Source organism: Pseudonaja textilis, chromosome 12 (genome assembly GCF_049901715.1).
Source record: "Pseudonaja textilis isolate UNSWEBS1 chromosome 12, rPseTex1.2, whole genome shotgun sequence".
In the NCBI taxonomy this organism is placed as follows: Eukaryota; Metazoa; Chordata; class Lepidosauria; order Squamata; family Elapidae; genus Pseudonaja; species Pseudonaja textilis.
The window spans coordinates 21583032-21610599 of NC_142001.1; the positions used below are offsets into that span (position 1 = coordinate 21583032).

Sequence of the window (27568 nt, forward strand, 5' to 3'; positions counted from 1 at the left end):
CTTCTCGCCTGGCAACGCGCACGCGCGGGGAGGGGAGGGGCGGTGCTGCTGAAAGGAGATTTCCACGCGGGGCATGTGGAAGGAATCGATTTACTCTTCCGGGTTTGCGAAAGAAAACCGGCGGGTTCCGTGCACGGGCGGCGGCGGCTGGCGGGGAGGCCGGCGCAACGAGCCCCTTTGGCCCGGCGGCGGCGAGGTCGCGCGGGGGAGCAGAGTCCACGCGAGGCGTTGTGCTCGGCCAAGCGCCGAGAGGCTCCCGGGCCCCCGAGTCCTTTCCGGGGTCGCGGGCATCGCGCGGCAGTTCCCGCCGCGAAGACGTGGCCGTTCCCGGCCGTGGCAGACGGAGGGAGAAGCCGCCTCAAGTGCCGAGGCGGCTGCCGGGCGAATCCGCGCCTTTCGGGTGGCCGGAGCGGAGACGAGCCCCGGGGCCTCTCTGGGGAGGTGGGGCGAGCAGGAGCTCCAGGCTGGGCTTCCCTGGGCCGGAGCCTTTCGCGGTTTCGGCCCTTGAGACGAGCCGGGGCTTACGGGGCAAGGGACGCCTCTCGGTCCGCGGCGGCCCTCCTCGCTCTCCCAGCGGCGCCCAGGCGCCTGGTGTCGGCTGGGCAGGCGCCCGACTCCGGCGCAGACACTGATCTACTTGCTCATCAGTGTCTTCAGGGAGCGCGTGAGCGTGTTCACCACGGAGGCCGCCGAGCTCGGCTGCTCGGCTTCCTGGTCCCCTCGGTGGGCGGTTCGGGCGGTGGACTCCTCGGCAGCTCTCAGCAAGAACGTGTAGTTCCTCACGATCTCTTCCACTTTGGCCAAGAGTGCCCGGCGCTGCGAGCCCGAGCGCAGCACGTTCACCAGCCGCACGAAGGTCTCGATCAAGCCTCCCAGCACTTGGAAGCTGCTGCTCACAGCCAACAGCATGTGGGTTGGGCTCTTGTTGACCACGGCCACTCGGCGACAGGAGGCCCGGAAGTCCCTGAACTTCAGGGCCAACTCTTGCTTGTACCCAGTCAACTGAGGGAGATCCGCTTTGCCTTCCTGGGCCTCGGGGCTCATGATGCACTGCCGGAGGATGGTCAAGAGTTCACTGGTGTCCAGCTGCACAGCCAGGAACCCGTTGGGCCAGGTGTAGGTGCGGCCCTTCAGGGCGTGGATCTTGGCCAGGCTGCCCTCAAAGGAAGAGCTCCGCAGGTCTATCTCCTGGGTCTGGTTGTCTGGAGAGCTGCAGACACTGGCATCCAGGACTTGGAGGGTTCTGCTCACCACTGGGATTGCCTGGTGGCCGACCTTCCCTTCTGGGAGGATCTGCATGGGAATGGCATAAGAAAGCTCATCCTTTTCACTCCCATCATCATCAGCCATGTCGCACTTCCTGTAGTAGAAGCAGTACCAAAAGGAGCAGCACCTCTGCCTGTCTCCATCCTCCTCTGGCAGTCTGGGGGGGCTCGGATAGATGTCCTCCTGAAAAGGAAGCCCAGCACCGCCTTTCTGGCTCTTAGTCACTTCGACATAAGAGGGGTCTGCAGCTGCGGGGTGGGGGTCCTGCATTTCACCTTTCGAGGCAGCGGCTTGGGCAGGGGCCTCCCTCAGCTTGTTCAGGTAATGGCTTGGGTAGCCTGGAGAACTTGGGCAGGGTTGCTCCGTCTTTTCAACTTCGCTGACGCTGTAGCGCCGCATCAACTTCTTGTAGTGGGGAGCTCCTACGCACTCCCCAGGAGAGGCACATGTGGTCAGGCACGACAGGCTGTGTTCAGGGCCAGGCCGGCAACCTCTCAGTTCCAGGCTGGTGGATCTGATACGGCTGCCCTTGGCAGGGGCTCCGGCAGCAGCCTTTGGCCCTTCTGCCTGCGGCGGCTCTCTGCTCCTGCTCTGCCTCTCCAGGCCTGGTGCCGTTGGCTGGCCGGGCAGGGGCCTGGTGCCTCGGCTGAGCCGCTTGCAGTCACAACTCCGCCTCTGTTCCCTGGACATCCCTGGCACAGTCTGCACGGGGCTGGTCCGGACCTGGCAGGTGCAGCGGCCTGTGGCCGAGGGGTCCAGATGATCCGGAGACACGGGGTCTCTCCTGGCCTTTGGCTTCAGCAGCTCTTCCAGGAATTCAAGCTCGTACTGCCTCACTTTCTGCAGCTGAGCCTGCCGCTCATCGGTCTCTCTCCTGAGTCGGGTTGGGAAGGTGGCAGAAATGAGGCTCTTGAAGTGGAAGGATGCTTTGGGCACTTTAGGCTTAGCCGGGAGATCCGAGTCTGGTGCTGTAATGGCCAGCGCCTTTTCGGGCCTTTTTGAAAGCATGGAAGTGGAGGGCAGGCTTCCGGTCTGAGCACCTCCTGGGGGGACCTTCCCCTTCAGAGTCTCCCCGCTGGGACTGCTGGCGCCCTGTGGACTCTTGCAGGATGGGGGGCTCAGGGTGCTGCGGCTGTTGGCACCAGTTTCGTGCTGTCCCTTTTCCTCCTGGCTGACGAGTGTCTCTCTCTGGCCAGGTGGCTTGGCACCCTCTCCCTGGCCCAGGAGTTCCTCTGCCCCCAGCTGCCCTGCCCACTCTGGCCTCCCCTTTGGCTGGCAGCTCTGGGGTGCCTGCTTCTCCTCTTCTGCTGCTGGCAGGGGAGGGGGAACCACTTTTCCGGGACTGCCTGGGAGTCCCGGGTTCCACTGGCAGGCCTCACTGCTTGGCTGCTTTCCAGAGCAGGGAAGGCTGGGAGGCAGCCGGCCCACAGAGGAGGCCTGGGGACCCCAGTGGGGAGTGCTGCCTTCCGTGGGCAAGGCGGGGGCGGGGGCGGCTGGAAGGGAGGCTTTGTGGCCGACTGACTGCAGACTTGGTGCAATCAGGACAGGAGCTGCTCTCTGCCCACTCTCCGGGTGGCTGTTTCCTAGGGCAGGGACGGCCACGGTTTGTGGGGCTGCAGCTGCTCCACAGGGGATGGAGCCTTTGGGCTCGGGCATTGTCCCTTTGGCTTTGGGCAGCTCAATCTGCTGTGAGGGCTGGGCACAGCCTTTCTCCATTTCTCGCTTGATTGTAGTGCAGCTGGCATTTGAGGTTGGGTCTGGCTCTCGATGCCAAGGCGGCCCGTGGGCACAACCAGCCTGGATGCGGAAAGGAAGGTCCTTCCGGGCCAGGTGGCCTTCCTTGCTAAGCTGCTGAGTCAGGAAGAAGGCAGCGTTCTGGCGTTGCTGCACAGCGGCGAGAATCTCAGGGACGGCGGGGATCTCAGACGAGTTGGTTTCGTGGCCGGAGTCCATTGATGACTCTGGGGTGATGGCAGCCAGAACGATGAGGCCTGGAGGAGGAGAAGGCATGCTCTTTAGTCGGGTGGGGAAAGCCCTCCTCCTCCTCCTAGAGGAAGCTCAAGCCCACCCTCAGCCCCTGGATGAATTTGGCTGCTTGCCCTAGCCAACCAGGGAGGCGGAAAGGAAGGGGAGAATGCTGCTAATTTAAATGAAAGGAAGATACGCCACTGTGTGGGTCTGTATCTATGTGTCACTGCTTCAAAGGCAAAGCTGCCCAGGGGGGAAGGGGGGGGCACGTATGCTGGCTGTTGCTGGACCTCTCATCTTTTTGGAGGCCCAAGTTCTGGCACGGGCTCAGGAGGAACTTTGCGGGGTTATCTGGGCAGCCAGCCCAGCTTCCCCAGATGATGAACCTGAGCTGGCGGGGGCTGGTGTGGTGGTCTTAATGTCGCTTTAAGAGCCCTTTTCTGTGCTGCATTCTGGCCTCTTCCCTGAGGATGGACTGCTGCAGCCCCTCTAAAATATGCTGGAGAGGCATTCAGTCAGTCCGGTCTTTCCAATGCGCAGCCGCTGCTGCCCTCAGAGCTCTTGGGAAGGCTCCAGCCACAGACTGCACCTCCGCCCTGGGAATGAGGGTCCTTCCGACACCCCACCTCCCCTTTTCCATAGGCAGCTATGCCAGTGCCCCTCCCTTTGGTCTAAGCGTGCAGGTTTTGGGAGGTGCTGCTGTTTTGCTGGGTGCAATCTGATGGGAACCACCTTAAAAAAGGGGGTGGGGTACCTGCCGTCTGCTGCGGCTGTGGGGCCGCACCATCTTCTGAGGCCGCCAGAGCTTCCAGGGCCTGCAGCGTAGAGACCAGAGCATCGTCCAGGTCCTGGGCGTGATCTCGGACTGTCCGCATTGGCATGCTATCTATGAGCGTCACAGGAATCTCCTCATACAGGAGGCTGCAGAGCTGGCGTCCTGGCTCCTGCCCTTTTGCCATGGCGGCGGCGGCGGCGGCGGCTGACACCCGGCGTTTAGAGTCGTCCTCGTCAGAGCTGTTGTCTTGGAAGCCGGGAGGCGGTGCAGCAATGGGGAGAAGGGAGGTGGTTTCATCCTCCTCTTCATCGCTCCCTGGAGGGGGGAGGGAGGTCAGGTCCACCATGTTGTCCTGGGTGGGGCCACGATGGCCGCCTCGGTGAGGGGCTGGCTGCAGGCGCTTGACTTGGGCCTTGCAGGAGTCACAGTACAGGTGCTGGGGCTGGCTGCCCTGCTGGCTGTCCAGGGTGTACGCCCTGGCTCTGTTGGCCCAGCACTGCTGCTCTGGGCCGTGGGGTTCACAGTCCTGGGCAGCCCCATGGCAGTCTTGCCCGGAGCTCTCGGAGGTGGGGTCCGATTTGGTCCGGGGCCGGGACTCCTCAGAGAGGATCAGGTTTTCATTGACGTCAGTCCTGCTCTTGGGCTCCTTCTTGCGCTCCCGCAGGTGCAGGTAGCAAAAACTGAGGAGTTCCGAGCCCAGGGGATCTGCGGGGCTGGGCAGAGGGCCTCCCAGGAGCCGGCTCTCCTTCCTAGCCAGGTGCCCTGCTGGTGCCAGAGGCTGATGGCCGAGGAACGGGCTGCTGTCTAGAGCAAAACACACATTGGCTGTTAAACAACGTGCCCTCCTGCCGGGGCGACTGAGGGCCAGTGCCTGCCCACTTGGCAGCTAGGTCAGCCAAGGCTCCCATGAGCAGACTAAGAAGATGCTCTTGCCCCAAGGGTCTGCAGTGTCCAGTCTGCTGCTTACCCTCCCCACTTCCTGCCCTTCCCGATTAATCGCAGAGTGGCCAGTTTTGCAGCTCTGCTGGCAAACTGCCTCCCATCGGAAGATTTCCCGAGCTGTGGTGGGGGGTCCAGGGATGGCCTGCCCTCCAACATACCCATACGAAGATCAGGTGCCTGGAAGGAAGAAGGTGGGCCAATGCCGGCCACCGTTCTCCCAAACTGACCGGGGGGGTTATGTGGCCAGAGGGAGGTTTTCTTCCCCCTGCATTGCTCAGGCTCTCTGGACTGGCCACCAAGAGTCACAAAGAAGGACCCCTTCCTTGAGCAATGGGGCCTTGAGGATGTGCTGGGGGCGCTTTCCTGGCAAGCCTGCTGCTTCCCCTTTGAGGGACCTGGGCAAAGGGGAAAGGCCCATCCTTGGAACCCCCATGTTGAGGGACAACATGGAAACCTGACCATGGGGCACAAATCTCAGAGGATGAAACGCACCTGCCTTGGTCAGTGGAAGCGGTGGTGGCTGACTGGTGGGTCGGGAAAGGATCATCTGCTTGGAGTCCACCAGAAGGCGGCAGTAGCCAGCAATGAGGCAGGTGAAGTTGGTGGCCTCTGGCCATTCCATTAGCAGCACCAGAGGCTGGGAAGGAAGGGAGGAGAAGGCAAACGGGTCAGGAGCTTGCCTGGCCACGGGACAACCTTCTCGAGCGGGGAAGCTGATGTGCCTAGCCACGAAAGGCTCCACAACTGCCCTGCTCAGGAGTCCTTCACGCTGGACCTACCTTGGCGTCCAGGATGCTTGTTTCCACCCGGGCCACCCCTTGGTTCTCCCTGAAGAGCTGGATCTTGCTGACTTTGCTGAACTCGGACAGCACGGTGGTGAGGTTTGTCTTCAGATCAATGACGTGGCTGATGCCATGGCGAGGCCCCACCAGAAGGGTGGTGGCTGGCTGTTTCTCACCCTGTGCGGGATGAGATGCCAGTCAGAGGCCAACCTTGGGGTCTGGCAGGGGGCCCGTCACGGTGGTCTCCCCTCCCTTGCACGCCAGGGTTACTATACCAGTCCCACAGTGGTGAAGAGGACGCCTGCAAAGGTGGGCAGCTCATTCAGGAGGCGCAAGTAGTGGAGCTTCGCTTGGGTGGTGGTGATCTGGGGGGAGAGATGGCATCTTTCTCCGTCAGAGTGCCAAGGGGCCTTCAAGATCCCCTCAAGAATTACTCTACCCTGGCAACTGCAGGATGCAGGTGGCTTCTCTGGAAGTTGAAGCAGTTCAGCTCTAGCAGGCTTCCTTGGCTTGACTACTGCAGAGGGTTCTGCTTGGGTTTTGCTGTGCCAGCCAAGCCACAAATGGATGCAAACTAGTCCTGCAGTGGGAGACCTGCCCTGGCTGCCAGCTGTTGACTGAGCACAAGATCACACGCTGGCATTGACCTTGAAAAGTCCAGCTGGCTTGTGGCCCAACCGCCCGAGGGGCCGTTTGCCTGGTTCAGCAGGGGGTGGCCAGTCTGCTTCTGAGGGCAGAGGGGGGGGGGGGCTTCTCTTGCAGCCCTGCTGACCCATGCTGGATTGGGGCCTCCCCTGGGCTGGGCTGGGCTGGGCTGGTGGAGGGAGGTTTGGTCAGCCCAGGAGTGTGAAGCCAGGAGAGATTCGGACTTTCTGCTTGTGTCCTCATGGCCCCCTTGCTGGACAGCTAGGAACCAGGAGGTGGGGGGCGTTCTAATCCCCACTTAGGCATAAAACCCGGCTGGCCGGCTGGGCCACTTCCTCCCTCTCAGCCCAACTCTCCTCCCAGGGCGATTGTGGGGGAAATAGGAGGAGGAAACGGTATTAGGTGAATTTGCCGCCTTGAGTTATCTATAAAAATAATAAGGACCTGGGGGTGGGGGTGGGGGGATGTTTTTCTCCATCAGCTTATTTTACATTAGGTAGAATTGCCTATCAACCTTCCTATGCCGTTTAGCGCTATTTACAGAGGAACGTCCAAGGGAAAGACAGTTTGTAGAAAAAAGAAAGCCATTGTACACTTTTTCTTTAGGTAGATTATGCACATCTAATGGCATGTCAGAACACACGACCTGTCTAATATTCAGGAATAAAAGCAGCTCCCAACTTCCTCTGCAACAGAGGCTAATTTTGTTTCCAGAACCAATTTACCTTTCAGCAAGAAACTTGGTTTTGGATATGTTTAAGTTGCCCCGCTACCAGCCTGCGCAGAGCAACACAGCGGCAGAGATCCGTCTAGATGCCCTCTGGCCCTGCTCCTGTGAATCTTATGTGAAAAGATGCCAACTTGGCCAGAGAGGAGGCTTTGGTGGGGGGAGGCAGCACCACTTTGGAAGGGCTCTGGGGATCCCGGTACAGCCTGTGGTGGAGCACCTTCTGGGCCAGAGGGGTTCCTCTGCTCCGTCCCCTTGGGGCCCTCCCTGCACCCCCGCCTTGCCTTGGTGCCCCAGGGGGGCTGGTTCTGATGAGCCTTCAGCTGCTGAGACAGGGCCTTCCGGAGGCTCTTGTCCTTGGTGCCTTGCAACAGCGAGGGGGGCAGGAAAGGCTCCAGGCCCCATTCTTTCCTGGCAGGAGGAGGGAGAGAGGGCCGGTGAGGCAGGCCAGGTGGATTTCCCTCCTCCTCCCCGCTGCCCTCGGGGGATCCCTGGGCTGGTGAAGACAGGCATGGGACCCTCTGGCTCACGTGTGGCATCTACTGCCAGGGAGGAGGGCAAAGGGTCCGCAAAGGGCCAGGTCCTTGACCAGAGGAGGCTGAAGGCCGGAACATTGCCACAAAGGCCAGCTTAGGGTGGGTGGGGGGGATTCTGAACCCTCGGGGGGGGGCTTGTGTGTGACTGGGAGGGGAAGCTGAACTTACTCGACACTTTTGAGAGAGACTCTCTGGCTTGGCCGTGTGGCCGAAACTGTGATGTAGATGTGCAGGGCAGTCAGGTCGAGCAGCATTTCCGGCTTGGGCTCCATCCCAAATCGCTCTCTGATCACATCATTGCGGCTCTGGGAAAAGAAAGGGAGGCTGCTCAGAAGAGCTGCTCCCCCACCCCCAGGGAGCCCCTGCCCAGGTCTTGGCCCAGCACTGCTGGGCTCCTGGGGCCGCTGGCTGGCAGTTGCAGACCACCCTGGGCCAAGGCAGGAGGAGGGCCAGCCCCCCTGCTGTGAAGCAAGGGGGCGCTGTGCACCTGGGGCGCCCCCGCCCCTGGGGCTCTTCCTCCCACCCCACCCCTGCTCACCTGGATATACAGGTACTCAAAGGCTGCCGGGTCCCTTCGCAGCAGCTCCACGGGGTCTTTGGGAAAGAAGCTGACCCGGAAGAGGCATCGCATTCCTTGGTAGTGCGTCCTCTGTACCACCTGTGGAGAAGCAGAGGGGAGCCTCCCTGCAACCCTCGGCATTGGGAGGCCTGCACCTGGCAGGTGGGAATTGGCTCGGCTTTTCTAAGCAGAGTGGAGGGCCGCCTCTGCCTCCCTCAACGCTGCGCCGGCTTCAAGCCCCCTTCAGGGCTCTCCTCCATTCCCAGCCCAAACACTCGGCAAGATTGGCAAGACAAAATCTCCCCAGGGCAGGAAGGCTTCCAGAGCAGCTTTGCACTTGCAATTGCTCTGCTTGAAAGCCTCCCTGGTGGAGTTTCCATGACTCCAGAAGGCAAGCTGTCCTTAATGGCTCTCAGAGCCAGGAAATTGCTCCATGTTTCAAGCTTGGATCTCTGGAAAGCTCTTACCCGATGCCTGGTCCTTCTTTTATCCTGCAGAGAATAAAGCCCCCTTCCCCCTTTTTTTCTCCTCCTCCTCCTCCTGGAATAGCTTTTGAAAGTTTTGGCATCTGCGGTCACGAGGGCTTTTGGCCTTCTCTTCTTTGTAGCATCTAGTCTTACTAGCTTTTTTGCTGTTTGTCCTCCAATTCCTCAGCCTTGTATTTTGTGGAACAGAACTGGACACTGTATTCCAGGGGTGGATGACCAGTGGTGGCATCATCTCAACATCCTATCTCTGCTGATGCTGGACAGCCCAGCACTGCACTGTTGGCTTGCACAATAATAGGGAGCCGTGAGCCGGTTTTCTGAAGTGTAAGCATTCCGCCCCCCCCGCCCCGCCCCCCTTGGTGTTGTCCGCAGTCCCCCTCTCTCCCGCTCCTCCAAGCCATGCCAGGAGCAGAGCAGGTCAGCAGCCCTTCCAATGGGAGCAGAGAGGAAAAAGCCCCCATCGGACGGGTTGGGGCAAGGCGCTTACGTGGGCCAGGGGCTGTTTGTCCTGCAGAAGGAGGAACTTGTGGCTTTGCTCGGGACTGGCGTATTCCAGGACCAGGGAGAAATGCTCGATCTGCCTCAGGGACAGCCGATCCTGCAGGGTGGTCATCACATCCTGGCCAGAGGGAGAGAGGAGCTAATGGGCGGGGGTGTCCCCCCACCTCCCCGGGAGGCTTAGCATGGAGGGGGAGGTTCTCCAGGGACAGGAGGCCAGCAGTTTAGCAGCCCTTAGAATTAAAGGAATGAGGCCAGGCACCCACCCACCCCCCATTTCACCTTGGCTGGGCCGTATCTGTACTATCCCCGTAGGGTGCCTCTCTCCACCGAGGGAAGCCGCCCCTGGACTAGCCTGGTGGGTCGCCTGTGGCAGCCCCCTACCTTGACAGTAGTTCGGCCATCAAAGGTGAAGGACTTGATCTGTCCGTTCTCAAGGAAAACCTTCAGCACGTTTGGAATCAGGAGGAGGGCTTCCTTCCTCAGCATGTCCTTGGGGAAACCCCGTGGGGCGGGGGGGAGGAACAGGAGGGAAGGGGAGGGGGGAAAGGAGACCGCATCAGCCACACTTGGGATCAGCCACTGGGGGGAACGAACTCTGGTAGGAGACCCCGGAGGACTGGCCCAACATGCACCCCCTGCCACCCCTGATCGCCAGAGGTGCTCTCAGCCGGGCCGGAAGACCAGGTGGAGGCTGGAGGCCCAAAGCGCAGAGCCATGAGCCTGGTCTCTGTGTGGGGAGGGCTCAGCTGCCGCCTGACTGGCCCAAAAAAGTTGTAACCGTGACTTTCCACATGGACTGGAACATAAACTGAAACGGTTGCCTCCAGATCCGGGGGAAGTTTGACAGATGCTCCCAGAAACAACTTGGCCCCCTTTACTTCCATACCAAATTGAGATACATGGACCTTCTCAGGAGTCTCAAAGGGCCCTTCCCACCCCACACCAGAGTTTCTGGGCATGGGAATCGGCGCAGGAGGCACGTTCTATCCGCTGGCCTCAGCAGTGAAAAGGGGAGCCTTGGAGAGCTTTTCCCCCAATCATGCTGCGAGGGAGGGAGGGGGGGGAGGGGAGCAGAGGGGTCCCCTGGGGAGGCACTCACTGGATCAGTCTCGCCAATGGTGACGTCCTCCGAAAAGCGAACTTTCACCGGATTGGACCGCAGTTTTGCCTTTTTGGCTGCACTGATAAAGGCTGATTTGGGGGACTGCAAGGAGAATGCATGTGAGGTGAGCTCTGGCCAACCAAGCAAGCCTGCAAGCCAAGACCATTTCCTTGGGCTGGACGCTCTCCCCGCCCCCTGGGGTTTTGATGGGCCAAAGGCTTTGCCTCCGTTGCTGCTTGAGGCCAGCGAGGGTCTGGCCATGCTGCTCTCCAAAGGGTGACCGCTAGGTGCCTTCATGGCTCTCACCCTGAGCCGCAGCCAATGGCCACACAGCCTCTGGAGGAGAAAGGCGCCGAGCTGACTTTCGCCACTATAGGCACCATTGACTGTTCAGCTGTCCTGCCCCTCGAGCTCAGAGAGGGAGGAAGGTGGCTTCCCCGCTGCTCTGCTGGTGGCCTGGGAAGTAAAGGCCAGCAGTTGGCTCTCCCCCCCACTCCCAGAGCAAAGGAGCCCCAAGAAGGCCGGAGAAAACCCGGGCCCAGAATGTCCTAGGAATGCTGCAGTGGGTGGCCTGGTGGCTCCCCATCGCCTCCAGTTTATCAACAGAGGAGAAAACCAGTGCTGTCTCTGGGCCACAGAGCAGCCGCAGTAGCAGTATCCCCTTCGGCCTGCTGGCATTTGCGGCGTGAACCCTGGACCCTGGCCCTTCCAGGGCACAACCGCCAGAATAGCCAAGATTGGCTGCGGTGGTGGAGGCTGCTGCTGCTGCTGCTGCTAATTGTTGAAAAGGGTGCATTTCCCTTTCATGCCCTGGCTGTTTTTTGGCTTGGGGATAGCACATTCAGGCAGCTGGAGCCACCCAGCCTTCCTTCCACCCCATGTCGCGTTTGCACAACAAGGCAGCGGGGGCTGAGTGGGATCAGGAAGCCTGTGGCCCAGCCCGTTGTGGGGGGAACCAGCCATTTCTCTGCATGTGAGATGAACAATAGTTGCTGGCATAAAGGTGGGCTCCCACCTGATGAGTCTGTAGCACTGTAAGGACCAGGGCCTCCTTGGCGCCTCTGCAACGAGAAGGGGAGAAGCAGCTGCGCTCAGGAGAATTCCGTGGAGCTTTGCGGCAAGAGGGGGAGTCATTCCCTGGGTCCAGGGGGGGGGGGCTTTCCTCTTTGCAAGCCCAAGTCTGCCTTGTACTCCCCCCGCAACCATGGACTTGCTTAGGATGCCTCAGCCCTCGATGTCGGGGGTGGGGGGATCAGGTTGCCCTTTTCCCTACCCCAAAGATTATGCAGAACGTGCCAGCAGTCAATTCTGGGAAGAGCCCTGGGTGGGCTTAAGGCAGCCCCTTCCGGAGCCGCCCAGACTCTCCAAAGCTGCCCTGGAGGTCCTCCAAGGCTTCCTCCCCTTTCATTCTGGCATCCCGCTCTTACCTGACAAGTTCTATCACTCTTTCTCTGGGGGCGTCACTTACATCTTCGTGATTTATGGCCAAAATTTGGTCACCTGCCAACAGCTTGTCCTCTGATGGCCCTCCTGCCAAAGAAAGGGTAGTTGCTGTGAGCTTGGCTGGGGGCATGGCAGCCCTGTGTGGCCTTTGAGGTTTCCGTCATGTGCTGGTGGCCCCACTGCACCTCAGCCCCTGCCTGGCTGTGCGGTCTCACTGCCTGCGCCCCCCTTTGCAGCTGGAATCCCTGGGGCCAGGAACAGGCTGTCCTTACCATCGGGAGGGGAGGGGAGGGGTGGTCGACCCAAGCTCTCTGTAGTTAAAAGGCGCTGTTTTGACCTTGAAATGATCAGAATTGCCTGTTTTGAAATGTTGCACATTCCCACTTTGTCCTGTTCCCTCATGGCTTTGGGGAAGGAGGGATCCTGACGCAGCTGTCCCCCATGCCCATCCCCCATCCCCCCTGCCCCAAACTCCTTGTACTTGTGACTTTCACTGGCCCCGCTCCTTGGGGCATTTCCTGCCGCACCTGAGGTCACCGAGCGAACTACCACCGGCCTCTCACTTCCGGCCACAAAACCGAATCCATAGACAGGGTGACGCTGGACTTTCACCTGTCGAAGGGCGTCTGCAGGCAACTGGTCACATTCCATATCATCCCAGCAGTGCTCCGCCTGCGTCACATGCCTAGGTATGCAGAGACACAAAACAAGAGAGATGAGGGTGGGAGCTGCTTGTGCCCCCTTCCTTGGATACACCTGGGCTCCTCTTCCGAGCCCGGGGGGACCATCCGGATGCCAGTGGAGGGGTCAGCCCCACAGTTAGCCTTGCCTGTCTCCCAGACTGAACCCAGACTGAACAGAGTCTCCCAGACTGAATCTCCTGGCACTTGGCGTGCCAGAGGACCACGCTCTGCGAAGGAGTCTCGAGGGAGGAGCGAGGAAAGCAGCTCCAACCTGAAATGCAAGAAGGGAGATCCACCCTTCCAGATGCTCAGGCGGTGGAACGGGTCCTGTCATCCTCTCACATGTGTTTTCTTGGAGTGCCAGTGCTCAGTAAACCCAGCAATCTAGAGCATCTTCTACCAAGAAGAGATTTCCTTTGCCCAACATGGCTGCTCTGGGAGAGAAGGGGGGGGGCATCCCTCCCCTCCCCCCCACCCCCCGGTCTCTAGGGAGGTCAGGCAGAGGCATTTCTCCTGTGCAGCTCTTGCCACCACCAGGGAAAGCCTGGGGTCGGGGCTGACTGGCAGCTTCCTGCCTCTCAGTACAAATTAACATTCTGTTGCTAGATCTCGTGTTTGCTGATGATGTCCCAGAGTGTTCTCTCTTTCCTTCCTTCACCTGCTCCTCCCCACCCCACCTTGACACCTGCTTCAAGGCCCACCTGTCTGGGCTGGGGCTCTGTGGGATTCATGGTGGCATAGCCGATATAGCTACTGATGCATGAAGGCCGAAGGTGGCTGAGCCACAATGGTACCCAGCCTGCCTAAGGTTGAAGTTGCTGAAGCTTATCCTTCAGCTCCTCCGGAGGTCCTCTGCTCTGGCTGGAAGGCCTTCCATCTAAGGAAGGACAACAGCCCCTGTCACTTGGCCTCTCCGCTTGTGCGGACTCTAAGCTGAATCTAACACTCCCCACCTGGTTTGCTCCTGCCCTTGAATCCAAGGAGAACGGCTGGGAAGCCAAGGATCCCTAAGGGTTCCTAAGAAGGAGCAGGGGGCCCCTTGCCTCCCCTTGCCAGGAGACATTGCTTCTGGCCCAGCCAGGTTCCCCCGCTTCCAGCCCTGCTTCCCCAGCCTCTCTTGGGGGGCGGGGAGGTCATGGGACCCTTGCAAACGTAGGGCTTTTAGATGCTTGTGGCCACTGGCTAGAGAGCTCTTCTGAGCAGGCAGGCAAGTTGCCTTCCTGCTGGCTGGCTGGCCCGGCTAGCCTCTCTCAGCCAGGTCCTTGCCTCTGGCACTGAAGGATTCCTTGCTTTTCTCCCTGATCCGCATTTTAGGGAAAACCTCATTCACTCCGCTCTCCTCTTCCTTTGAACAAAAATGCCAGCAGCGCTTGGGCTTCCCTGAGATCTCTGGGCAAGCGCAACCACTCCCCCACCACAACCTGCAAGCACAGGGGAGCAAAACGAGTGGCCTTCCTTTACTCCTTCCTAGGCTGACGTGGGAATTGTGAGCAGCTTGCATAATTAGTATACATCCTTAGAGTTCTAGGCCAATAAGTGTCCCCATTGCCAGGCACGAAGCTGGATGGAAATCCTACTAGCAAGTGGTGATTTTCCTGGATCTCTCAGATCTCTGCTGTAGAAAAATCAAGGAAAAACATTGCTGAGAATGATCTTTGCGGGGACACACCCAGTCGGTGCCACCTCTGAGTGCACCCTGATGAGTGCTGTCAGTTTGGTGACAAAGCCCAAGGAATCTTCCTGGGATGGTACACTTCAGCACATTCCCTAACGATCAGCAGGTGCCTTGGCCAAAGAGAATGAGGTGGTCTGTAGTCTGGGACCAGGAGCACCACTCAGCCGACCCCAAGGATCCAAGTGCTTCAGTGAGCCTCTAAAAAGATGCAAATGTCCAGCTGTCTGCAAGGAATCTAAATCCTCCCATTCCCCACTATCCTGCCAGAGCTGAAGAAGCTTCTTGGATGAGAAGGGAAACGTCTTCAAAAAAGGAAACACGAAAGTCCAGTTGCCTCCTGAAAAGGCACCTTTGGGACAGCCATGACCTGGATGGCTGAGAACCTCTATGGACTGGTAGCCCAGTTCCTTGGATGGGGCTCTAGGTGAGAAGGCTTCAGGGGCTGTTTTTTGTCCCAGCTGGAGGAAGGCCGCAGCAGAGCTTCCCGGGACAAACGGCACAAACAGCCCCTGCAGGAAGCAGAGCAAAATGGGCCAAATCCCACTCCAGGTAAATAGGGTTGCAATGCCACCACTGCTGGCACAGCTCCAGGTGTGCATGCTGGTGGGGGATGGGTTTGTGGCCCTGCTCAGAGATTGGCTGTTTCCCTCAGTGGTGCTTGAGATGTGCTGAAGAGGAATTATTTTCACGCAAAGACTTCTGGCTTCTTGATCCTCTGTGACAGCCCAGGTGAAATTCTCGTCCTGAGATGCTGCCCTTATTCAGATCAAACGGACCTTCCTGACCATATTCCCTGTTGCCAGCAGGAGATGCAGAAGGGAGATCCATAAGCGTGAGAGAGAGAGACCCATGGGGCCTGTGCACCAGAACGCCACTGAAACCCTTTTCTGATCTGATGGACAACCCAGGCTGGTCCAGTCAGTTGCTTGGGTTAAATGTAACCAGCCCAGAAGGTGGGGAGCCTAACTTTAATTCCCTTCAGCAGTTTGTCTCTGGACCAACCAATTTCATGGAACTGGTCCTAGGAGGGAAATCCCATGGGAAGAAAAACATTGCTCCAGGACCAGCCAAAAATAGACCAGAAGTCGTTTTCTGGAGAGGAAAAATCTGCCCCGGGGCTGCCTGTTTAAGGCACTCTGAGTTTTCCGCTCCTTGCTTGGACTAAGCAGACCTTCAAGGTGTTGTGGGCCCTCCTTATTCAGTGACAGAATATGGCACCAGAGCAGAAGGTAAAAGCCAGGAATTAATGGCAGGAAGCTTCTGGTTGGCTCAAGGAAAGGCCTACCGAGTGCCAGTCCCAGCTGTTCCAGGCAAAGAAGTTTTCTTCCTGCCTCTCCTGTAAGACTTCCACACACAAAAAATCCCTTAATATCTGTATGCCCAATCTCTGGCTTGATTTTCTTCCTCATGCCTAGTTTTTGCTGCCTAGCTTGTGCTTGGATACAGCCAAGGAATTCTGTCTCAGCAATTCTGGCTCCTCCTAATAAATCTGGGAGGAGTGAGGCTGCTTCAGAGGGTCCACTTTGATGCAAGCACAACCAAACCCTCCATTCCTAGCAGGAGACCCCAAAGTGAGTGCTGCCCCACTTTTCCTCCCACTAGCCTGGAGCCCCCCAGCATCCTCCTCTGCTTGCGAGTTACTCACTGTCGGCATCCAGCACCCAAGAGCAGGGACAGCTTGCTCCGGCCTGCTCGCTGCTGCTGCTTCCTTCGCTTGTCATTGGCGATGGTGGCGCCTGTGGAAAGAGCGAGGGAGGCTCTGAGCTCTCAAGCTTTCGAAATCCAGCCCCATCTGTGATCAGAATCTTAAAAAGCTGCCTGGCTCAGCGAGGACCAAAGAGCGTGCGAGGAAGAAACTCTGGCAAGCACCAAGCAGCTGCTTGCTACCTAGTTCACAGGTCCTTTCACAGCAGAGCTGCGTCAGGGAAGTGCCCCCCCCCGAGAACCCCAGGATCTACTAGGGAAGGACTGAGACTTGAAGAGCTTAGGGGAGAAGCAGACTGGAAGGGAGGAAATTCAGCTGCCAAGGAGAGATCAAATAGCCAAGCAAAGGAGGGCAAGAAAACTGCTCCGTGCTCTGGCTCTGGCTTGGCGCATTTGTCAATCAGAGGGGGAGAGACAGTTTGTTTAAACAGGCCCTTCTCTTTCGGGACAAGGAGTAGGAGTGCCGGTTTCTCAGCAACCCCTTACGAAGGACACCCAACATGTTGAATAATGTAGGCTTCCTTCATCTTGGATTTATGATTGTTATTTCTCTGATTAATGTAGCAAAGTTGCTTTAGGGCTGATATTTTCCCCATTGGATATAACAGAAGGGACAGCCAATAATCTCAGGGAGTCCCTTCCCCATGGAAGACTCAGAAATGGCCTTGGACGGGCTGGCGAGAGGACTGGGGCTTGGATCGTTCATTATGAGGACATGAGAGATAACTCATCACTGAAACGCAGTAGGATGATTTTGTAAACAATCAATGAGTGCAAGATTCCCATCCGGGCTCCCTTGGCAGAGGGTGCTGGCCAGGGTGCTGAAGTGCTTCTGAGAGAGAAAGCCTGCGCTGTTTGGCTTGCTTGGGGAAAGTGTTGAGAGCAAAGGATGTGGGACAGCTAAAATACTTTTTTCCCCTGTGCTTTCCAGGTTGCCTGATTTGAACTGACACCAGCAGAAGGTGCTGCAAGGTTCAGTCTGTGGTGGCAAGGAGCATTTGGAGGCAAGAGGAGAGCAAGGGGAGTGCATTGCTTGACAGGAGTTGGGCAGCAAATTAACCCTGTTCCAATGCCATCCCAGGGGGCTTCATATGTGTTTGCTTGCAGCTTCCAGAGTCCCTGGTCCCCATATTGAATCACCTTATATGGGAGATGGGTGGCATTAGAATTTATTAATTTTTAAAATTAAAATGGTAAAAAAATTAATACTTTTTATTAAATAATCAATAAAAGCTAATGGGGCTTGGGGAAAGGGTAGTGCTGGTTAAGTGGGCCAAGATGACCTGGCAGATGAACCTTCCTAAATTTAGTCAAATGGGACAGTTAAGACTGGGGGTGGGTGGGGTTGGGATGGGTTTATCCAAACAGATGGTGTCCTATCCAGTCCCTCTCCATAAAACAGCCAACATTTGCAAGATAGGCTCTTCCCCTTGTGATCTGTTTTGGGGTCTGTTTTGCTCTGCTCTTTGGGGGAGAGCATCTTATTGGGTTGAGGGGTGTTGCCTTAACTTTTGAAGTCTACAGTTCCATACACAGAGTAGGGGCAAATCCCTAAGTCCTGTTATTAATTAACCCAAGAGATACATTGCCCACAAACATTAGAAGCCCTCAGACATTTTTCCCACTGGGCCAAAGAACAGCTGACTGGGATGGCACCACCGTGATTTTTTCGTCTCCCCATTTTGAGGGCTTCAAATAGATGTCTTTCCTCCTGAGATGCCGAGAGAAATAACACAGGCAACGGTTCCATGGTTTTCATGGTTTCCAGCTAATTTTACTGAAACTTTAAGAGGCTTTGATTACTTCCTCTATGTATGGAAAATATTACAGAATTCCTTGTGATGCCTCTAGCCTCATTTAATAGTCACATTAAAGGATGTGTTTCCATATTTAACAGAATCCCTCAATTTATTATCCACCACATGCATAAAGCCTCTGTCTGCTATGGGTCCTTCATATTGCTGCTCCTGTCTTTAAGCAGCCTCGCTCTACTACTTCATAGCCCCTTCTCAGCAGCAGCACCAGGAAAAGGAGGCTGGGAATCGCCCAGGAATATCAGCCCCCCAGGCAGGCACCCAAAGCCCATGGCAGCATCAACCCTGGCTGGTCAGAGGAAAGGCCACCACAAAAGCAGCTCTTCCTCTGGCAAAGGGCAGCCCAGGAGGACGAAGTGGAGAGGGTCGCATTTCCCCTTCCTCATCACTTGTCCACCCGCCTTCCTCAATTATGATCTCAAGCTGATCCAGCACAGCTGCTCTCAAGGCAGGCTTCCTCCATCCCTTTCAGGCTGTGGGGCAGTTTAGGATGTGGAACAATATGTTCTCAGGTTTTCTGGGACAGGCTGGGATGGATGGCAATGACTGAAGTTACACAGGGCTAAGTGGAATTGGCAGGCAGATACTCCGTTTCCACTAGGGAGTGCAAGGGGGAAAGGCATGGTGGGGAGGGCCCTTCAGCTACACTTTTTCCTTTAAGATTCTATTCTGGCTTAAGGCAACATGGGAATCCAAGCAAGAGTGGCTTAATTCAGCAAAGCCTAACTTAGCATGCAGCCAGATTCTGTGAAGATGTTACAATTCTTATAATACAGTGTAAAAGTAAATGTAGATTCAAAGAAATGGTGAGTGAACATATTTTTTAAAAAATAACCATTTGCTATATTTTATATTAGATGGGTTTTTTTTAAGTATCTCACAATTATAAGCATAGACAACACAAATTATTCTTTTGATAAGTATATAATTTCAAGTTATTATAGCCTATGCATTAATTAAAGTTGTATTTATAATGCTGGCATTTTATGATTCTGTATGCTTAATTTGTTTTAAAGACTTAACTGCTCCTCGGTGGGGAGATGGCTTTGATGGCCTTTTCTTGCGATGAAGAGAAGCAACCTTGGGGTTTGATTTATATACCTTGGGATTCTGCAGGGGATTCTGAAACTTCATAGTCGGCCTAAGGAACACATGAAGCTTCCCAGAATTTTTCGCATCCCTTGTGTGGGTTCTAAAAAAGGAACCGCCAGCAGAGGCTGGATCTTTTTTGCTGGAACATAGGGATTCTCATCTGCTGCTGCAGTGCCGCTGCAGATCTGGGCTAGATACTGCCAGCCCTCCAGCAGCCTGTGAAAAACTGCAGGTGTACAAATTCTATACCAGAGATTGGGGGGAGGTGGGGAAGGTTAGCAAAATCCCTGTCCCTACAGCAGACATCTGGGGAGACAAGCTGCGCAGAGCAAGGGGAGACCCATAAGCCTCTTGTGAGGCTACCAAACTGTTTATTAATGCAGAGGAAGCTGCCTTTACAGCCAAATACTTGGACTGAATACTATAAGAAGCCAACTCTTTGGGTCCGTCTTGGCATGGCGATGCCAGATGCCCTGTGGCCCCGTTGTTCAGCACCGGCAGCTTTCTGCAGGCGATTGCTGTCTGGAAGGGAAAGGCTGCTGAGCTCCCATAGGTTGTCACTAGCCAGGTTGTTGGCTGCTTGGAGACCCACAGGATAGCTTCACTTCCTGAAGCTGCCCAACAGGCAGGCTGCTCCTCCCCTTCTTCTGGATTTGGCAGTTGACCGGCAGCATGAGGAAGGATGGGTGCAGACAGTGCCGCCCCCTCCTTGCCTGCCTCCTTTTGGCAAGTAGCCTGTATCAGAGCTAATGGCAGGAGAGCACCAAGCAAGTCCTCCACAGACTGAAATAGCTGGAAAGACTATGGCCAGCAGTGCTTCCTGCTGTTTTCCAGAGAGTCGTGACTGATGCACAAAGCCTTTTGCAAGGGATGGAGACTTATGCACTGGAGCTCACCTTAGTGCCAGTGGGGAGGTCCTTGCCTTAGCTACATTTCCGGTTTTTATTTATTCCACTTATTCTATGTGCATTAAAAAAAACTACTTTAGTTCACTAGCTAACAAGGTTGCCTGGAAACAGACTATTCAGTGTGACAAATTCTTGACTGTTAGCAGAATTCAGTTGCTTGAAAATCAGTTCTTTATCAACCCAAGACAATTAGAAAATTCTGGCAAAATATTTACCCTGTCGTTCTGGAGATTTTCATCCTATGGATAAAGAAGTGCATCCTAATCTACAGCTTTCAATGTTATTGACACCTAAATATAATTTTCTATCCTAAACCCTCAGGCATTTTTCTTTATTTGTTCTGCCATGTAATGCAGTCAAATCTCTTCCTGCTGCCATTTCCTTAAAAACACCCAATGGTCCACGACAAGCAGAAATTCTTCCACCTCTTTGTTCTCCAGATTCAATCACTGGTGAAGATCAATTTTATCTACACAATAATGAATGAATGAATGAATGAATGAATGAATGAAGTACAGTGTGGAAGAAAATATACGTCTTACATTGGAGGGAGTCCCATACAAGAGTGCCGAGTAAGGGATAAATGCTGCAGGGATGGTGAAGATCGAATCAGGTTATTTTCCACAAACATCACCAGGATTTTCTCTTACAATTGATACAGAGATAGACCAGTTCCTTCTAGGAGAGACAAACTGGGACATTCATCATAATAAATTGAGGTGTTTTGGTGATGGGTAGTTCTCTTTGCTGTAGTGCATAAGTCTTGATGAATCTTCACCATGGATGGTTTTGAATAACCAAGAGATAAAGATTAAGGGATTTCTGGTTTGTTGTAAGTGCTTCTGCAGTCTGGGGGCCTGGGGCCTTCCCTCCCCCACAGCAGTGCCAATAGAACTGCCAGAATAATTTACATGCCTGTCTTTTCATTTTGTCAGTCTCTGCTGTGTGAACACATATTTGAAAGGTTTAAGCAGGGAGTCGTGAATACCCTGGTTGAATGGACATCCCATTAGATGATGAGGAGCAGAAACAATAAAAAGGGATGGGAATTATATTGCATTTCCATAGTATCCAGATCTGTTAAGCAGTCCAAGTGAATGAGGTTGGCAAACTTGAATGAATATAAATTATTTGAATAAAAATAAGTGAAGAAAGGAGTGCATACAATATTGTTAAAAGTACGGGTGGTGTTTTCCCAAAGCAAATCACAGACTTTTCCAAGAGGTGTGAAACAGTGGGGTGAGGAATTTTACTTCCTAGACCTCTGTTGGCAGAACACCGTGGAGCCCATCTTCCCACACATTTCTTACTGGGATGGCTGACCCTCTGACCTTCCTGGAGGTGCCTGGATGGAATACCTGAAGTAGGATCAGAGGTCTAGAAGCTCCCTTCCGATTCAAGGAACATCTGCATGGAAGCAGCAGGAACAGGAAAGCAGGAAAGAAGCCATAAAACAACGTTCCTGATTTTAAGGGAAACTGAACAGCAATCAAATCCATGGCTTGGATTCAAAGGGGGATTAATTTTAATAAGATCAGGGCAATTATGAAATAATACCATATGATAATAGAAAAAAAAGAGCTTAAGATGGACAATAAAATTATGAGCAATTCCATGAGGCAAAGAAGAGGCAAATTTGACTACACAAAGTTTGGTTAAGATCTGAAGAAGAGAAAGACAAAATGAGGAGCTTGAAAGAGGCCTTGGAGGAAGAGCCCAGAGGGACAGGCTGGAAGTTCAGAGGGAGCATCAGCAAGGATAAGACCCAGAAGGAGATAGCGGGGGTGGGGGTGGGGTGTCTCTTTCAAAGAAAAGAAAAAATAAAGCAGGATACTATATAGCTGCTTCATGGAGATGAAGAAATGATAACAAGGAACAAAGGAAAGAGAGAAGTTATATTCTGACTATTTCCTTCAAGAGTCTATATGTTTCACCAGGCAATCATGAAAAGCAGGAAGGGGCAAGGTTGGATTTGAGCCTTCAATATACCTGGCAATATTTACTTTGTGTGCAGAAGTTCCACACCAAATAGGTTGCACTCTAAAGTCCTGAAATAACTTATTGACAGTTGGCTGAACCTTTTTGAGAAATAATGGAAAACGAGTATCAGATAACTAGAGAAGGGCAGATGTTGATTCTATCTTCAGAAAGAAGGAAGAAGAAAACTTGGAGAACTATGGACCAGTCAGTCTGACCCTGGTGCCCAGGAAGATTTCTTGGGAAATCATGAGGCAACCAACTGTTGAACATCTGAAGATGCTGGGATGGTTATCAGATGAAGAATCTTTAGGTACCTGGTTTGCCAACAGTACATGTGAAAAGGATTTTGGAATAGTAGGGAATTATTTGTTGAATTCCATCCAGTGAAAGGAATAAATTAGACTGACCAGGACCAGGACCAACTACTGTTTGCTGATAATGGACCATCTGTTTCCCAAAGAAGTATGGTGCAAAAGGACCTATCTTTCTTTCCCAAAGGCAGGCTGAATTCAAATTCCAGAGCCTCCAAATTATGCCCTAATTTCCAAGAGAAGGGCTAAGCACAAGCTAAGCCAGATTTCTGTAATGCAGTGGCCTTTAGGCAGATTTCCCCACAACAGCCATTCAGGCTAGAAATGGGCCATGGGCAAATGCTTTCTGCTGCTATCACTTCGCTATTGCACAAACTATGCCTTATAGTCCTAAGGAGAGAGGAGATAGTGAGCATCCCTCAGAAGAACCCCACAACTGTGGAATGGTGCTGGGCAATGACCCAAAACATATTCTTGTGATGTCAATGCTTTGCAAAGTTGACACAATCTCCGCCGCATCCCATTTTCATGTTGCCTGAATCCAGCCCCACTTCTCATTGTTGCTTTCTTCCCAGCAGATGTCCTGTAAGGGAAGTGGAGGATCCTGGCCTTCTGGATTTCTCTTTTTTCCCCTTCCTGCCTGTTGCTCAGGGCAGCCTCCCCATCACTCTAATTCCAAATTCCACCTCCTTTCTCATGGTGGGGTTGATTAGCAGGACTGGGGTCCAAGGACATTCTGCTGAACCCCCCACCCCACACACACATGGAGGTTTCCAGCAAAGGCAGTGCCCCATGGCCTCCTTGCCAAGCCAGTAGCCCCTCAACAAATGCCTGGCTTTCACCTGCTTCTTGAAAGGCCTAATTAGAGAAACCCAAAGGAGGTCATAGTGCCCCAAGGCTCTCTTCTGCCTCCACCTCTTTCTGCTCCTGCGTGAATTCTTGGCTGCCTCACAGATGGAGCTTTTTATCATGATCCAAGGACTCAAGCTTAGATGTTGCTTGGCCTTCTGTCTTTCAGATCTCTTTCTAGCCACGGCAGAGGGATATTTAGTTGCCTCTGCCAGGATGCTGCCCTCTCACACCCAGCAGATCCTTGTGTTGCCCTCCCATTTCAAGGGCCAGAAAGAGGAAGGGGACCTGTGAGGTGCCAGGCAGGAAATGGGTGAGCTTCCCTGTCTTGGTGGTCTCTAGCTGCAAAAGCACCGCCAATCCTGGGGAAAAGAGCCTGAATGGTAAACTGGGATGAGGCAAGGCAAACAGAAACATGGGCTCTCCAGAGCCTCCCCCACCCCCACCCCACACATAATGTTATGCTAGGGATGATAGGTGTGAGAGTTCAGTAATGAGAAAGACTGCTTTTGCTTTTGTATGTGTGTATGTAAGTGTGTATGTATGTACGTGAGGGAGGGAGCTACATGTCAGATTTTAGAATATATATCCTAAATAACCCAATTTAAATGCAAAACTGGGGTTTTTAGCCATCTCTTGATAGCCAAAAATACTTTATATGATCATACATTTTTGCAGTTGTTTTTAACATACCAAAAGGCCATTCAGTTCATTGGGAGAGGTGCAAAGGAGGGAGCCATTGATCAACAGGGTTAATTGGGTCAAAAACAAAATTTCATCCTGTTCACAAAATACTTCAAGCCCCACTTTTTCATGCAAGCCCCCAAATCTTTTGTTTTCATTTTATGAGGAAAGGGAGAAAATCTTCATGGTTGAAATGAAATGAAATGACAGACAGACAGACAGACACACACACACACACTTCCCTACCAGGAAGTGAGAGTGCAGCCTCCTTTGGCTCCACAGCCACTGGGTCAGCATCTTCCTGGCTTGTGGCTTTCATGAAGGATCCTTGCTAGTTTCCCTGACTCCACCATACCAATGACTTCCTTCCTTCTTTTAGAAAATTCTCACCTAAATTTGTCTACTTATAATTTAGAGGAAACAAGCTAAAAGAGTAAATATGCACAGTGGTAGTGATACAACAGGCATTGTGCTAACCTCTGCATCTCATTTAAACATATTGGGTGGGTGGCCAATTGCCCCTAAGAGGCTTACCCAGAATCAGTGGCCAGTTCTATGCTCTAGCCGCCCTCTTCCTTCCCCATTCCCTAACTAGCCCCCCAAGTTGAAACTGACTGGGTTCTTAGAGAACGACTCCCCCCATGCAGGAGTTGTTTGAAAGATTCGGCTCCCCGCTTCTCCCCTTCCCCCATTTGCTCTGCTTAATTGGCTTGCCTAAGTTACCCCAAGAGAAGATCCAGAGTAGCCTCCTGCCCTCCACAGCATCCATGCCAACTGTGAGACCTTCCTGATGCTCAGCTCAGCTGGTTCCCCCCTCCCCCCCACAACGCCTGTCATCCCTCCCCAGCCGAAAACTAAGAACTGGTATAGGAAGACTCCGAATGGAAAGGACGCCTGGAGTTTCTGCCCGGTCACTGGGAAAGCAGCAGAGCCTGCTCCCAGCCCAGCCCCAGCAGCGTCCACGGAAGAGTTCTCTCCTCCGTGGCTCCGGGAAAATATCGCTACTCCCCGCCAGTTTTCCAGATCCCAGAGAAGAAAGTGGCTCCCGGGCCAACCCTCGGCCTCGAAGCCTGGCAGGCAGCGGCACAAGGACATCTCTTGCTAAGGACACCGCAACTGCGAGTCCAGGCCGCCAAGCTCCCGTTCACTTGCCCGGATGATGGAGAAAGCCGCTTCTTTCTCAGGGGGAGGAGAGGCCGGGGGCTCCGCAAAGGGCGCTTCTGACTTCCTCGGGCCTCTCCGCGCTCCTTTCCCCGGTGCCGTCATCACCTGAGCCACGGAGGTGCCGGGGAGAGGCCGCCGCCCCGCGACTTAAGAAATGAAGGGTGAACCCGGCGCCGGAAGGCAGGCTGGGCCGGCGAGCGGAGGGGAGACTCACCTGCTAAATTGGGCTGGAGGAAAGAAGGCCCGCGGTAAATCTCCCTGCTGCCCGCCTTTCTGGAAGCCCACTTCGGCCGCCGCTCGATGCTCTCACGCTAACGCTGTTTCAAGGAGAGAAGGTCCTTTTTCTCTTTTGGTCGGGAGGGGCTCCGGGAACCGCAGCGCTTTGGCCGGGGAGAGCGAAGGGACAGGCCCGCTCGGAGAAGAGGCGGGGCCGCAGCAACCTCAGACCAGTCGGTATCCCCGTGTCCCCAGAGAAACCAGCAAGTTCCTGCCCGGTGCGGGCTAGCGCGAGGGCTGCCCGAAAACCGAGGCGCCCGCAAGGTGCAACGGCCTGCCGGGGCAAGGCTTCCATCATTGACTTCATTCCTCCGTAGAACCTTCTCGCCCTCCGCGCTCCACGGAACGCTGCGGCCACAGAGAACTGCGTGGCGAGCTCTCGGCGGCCTGCGGGAGGGCTTCCCGGGGATTGACCGCAGCCGGAGGGGCAGGGCTGCCCGCAAAGGAGGCGTGGTGCGGCCACGGCCGCGGCTCCCTCGAGCCCAAGCATCGCCCCTCGACGCCCGCCGACGGCTTCCCCGACTGCCCAAGCAGCCCTCTTTCGTGAGGACTGCGGGAGGTACGGAGAAAGACAGAACCTCGGGGCCTACCTGGCACTCGCTCCCGCCGCTGCGCTTCTACTGGGACGGCGGCGAGGCTGCGACAGGGCATGGCATGGCCGCCTTTGGCCGCTCCATGCTCTGCCTTCGCTCGCGGCTGCACTTCGGACAAGGCGGCGCGGGGTGGGGGGACTGGCGAGGCTCCCGAAACGCCACCGGGCCTAGGCGGCCGGGGCGGGGGCGGCGGCGGCTGGATTGATGCGTGCGGGGAGGGGAGCGCGCGGGAGACGGCGGCGTCAAAGCCCTCCCTGGCTCTTTCCCGAAGCGCCTCTCACCAGCCGAATCCCCTGTCTCGCATGCCGCCGCTCCCCCGCCTTGCTCGGGACGCTCGCCCTTCGCTGCCCACTTTAATATCTGCCCCGGGGAGCGCGCCGAAGGGGAGCGGGAGTGGCAAGATCCCTTCCAGGAGGCCCTCGCGATAAAGAGGGCCCCTCGCCCCTACTTCGCCTGTCAGGTGGCAGCGAGGCAACGTCACCGGCAGGAAACCACCCAACCTCTGGCCCCGTGAATGGCGCCTCTGCTGCGAACGGGCTTGCAGGGCGGCGGCGGCGGCTGGAGCCCTGCACTACGGGGGTTTTTTCCCTCCTCCAAGCTCAAGAAAGGGGTTTTGGCGCAGCCTTCTGAAAAAGCGGCACCGTAGGTTTTAAATGGTCTTGATTGGGAAATGCGAGCGCGTCTCCGGGGCTCCCCTACTTCGCTTCGTAGGTTTCAGATTGAGGCTATCCGCAATCAATGCGGGGCTGAGGGGAAGCCAGCCTTATTTCAATAGCCCAACTGGGGGCGGGGAGGGGGAGAGAGAGGCAGCGTCTTCTGGGAAGGCAGGCCAGTCAAGTCGTTCTCCATTTTCCCTTCCCCCATCGATTAAGGAGGCTACTCTACTTGGTAGTCCAGCTCAGCCTGAGTCTCGTGGGGAGAGAAGCCCAGAGGAGAAGCAGTCCTTCTCCTTCTGGTCTGTTCCGAGGCCCTCATCAGGAAGGTCTCACAGTTGGCATGGATGCTGTGGAGGGCAGGAGGCTACTCTGGATCTCCTCTTGGTGTAACTTAGGCAAGCCAATTAAGCAGAGCAAATGGGGGAAGGGGAGAAGGGGGGAGCCGAATCTTTCAAACAACTCCTGCATGGGGGGAGTCCTTCTCTAAGAACCCAGTCAGTTTCAACTTGGGGGGCTAGTTAGGGAATGGGGAAGGAAGAGGGCGGCTAGAGTATAGAACTGGCCACTGATTCTGGGTAAGCCTCTTAGGGGCAATTGGCCACCCACCCAATATGTTTAAATGAGATGCAGATGTTAGCACAATGCCTGTTGTATCACGACCAGAGGCCACGCCCCGCAGTGGAGGGAGAGCAATGCCAAAGGAGTCCCTGCTGGTTGGGGGACTTGGCCAGGGAAGAGTCCCCAGTATGGGGGAGGTTGCTGCTGAGGGGTGCCTGGTTCCAGGTTCTGGAGTAGGCAGAAACCTGCTCCTTGGGCGGAACCCCTTGCCTTCCTCCCTCCCACCCACCCAAAGCAAGGAGAGGCAAAGCCTTCTCTGGTTTGTTCTACTTGTTGATTGTAAGTACCTTGAGGCTGAGAAGAATGGCTCCAAAACTGAGTTGGATCATTAAGACTCCTAAACAGCTTAAAAAAAACGATCTAGTAAAAAAAAAAAGTCAACCAAGAGCAACATGCAAACAAAAACAAAACACCCCCAGGAGCAAAACATATTAAAGCAAAGCATAGCAAAATGAGGGGGGTCCACAATCACCCCTAAGTAAATAATCAGGAGTTCACCCACGTCCTGAACCTCCTAAGGGTGGGACCCCCATGAACCCTTCCAAGCACCCAGGCCTCCGGGTCCTTCTGCTGGGATTCTTTTCTCTAGGCAGCAGGTCTGGCTCACCCTGGTCCACCTGCCACACTGCCCTGGGAGCAGGCGGCTCTGGAAACTGGCCAGAGTGAAGCACGGCAGCGCTGGCAGCACTTCGGGCTTTCCCCTTAAGTCCACCCAGGGGCCTTTCTGGCCTGGGCCATGCTAGAGGACCGGAAGTCCACCCTGTGGCCCAAGAGAAAATGGGGTGAGAAAAATTATTCCTTGGAAAAATGAGTGCTTGGACCTGGGT

The 27568-nt window shown here is 55.1% G+C and overlaps 1 protein-coding gene across 1 annotated transcript; it reads right to left on the reverse strand.

Moving 5' to 3' along the window:
• Nucleotides 1-233: 233 nt before the first annotated feature.
• FRMPD3 (FERM and PDZ domain containing 3) lies at nucleotides 234-25815 on the reverse strand. Its single transcript, XM_087941264.1, has 16 exons — nucleotides 25465-25815; nucleotides 15738-15828; nucleotides 12262-12419; nucleotides 11719-11821; nucleotides 11307-11352; nucleotides 10289-10393; nucleotides 9571-9678; nucleotides 9176-9307; nucleotides 8180-8299; nucleotides 7810-7946; nucleotides 7390-7516; nucleotides 6009-6098; nucleotides 5731-5910; nucleotides 5444-5588; nucleotides 3989-4813; nucleotides 234-3257 (listed from the first exon to the last, which is right to left on the reverse strand). Exons 1-16 carry the CDS (start codon nucleotides 25523-25525, stop codon nucleotides 634-636), a joined length of 5052 nt encoding a protein of 1683 aa, XP_087797390.1. The 5' UTR covers nucleotides 25526-25815; the 3' UTR covers nucleotides 234-633.
• Nucleotides 25816-27568: the final 1753 nt, after the last annotated feature.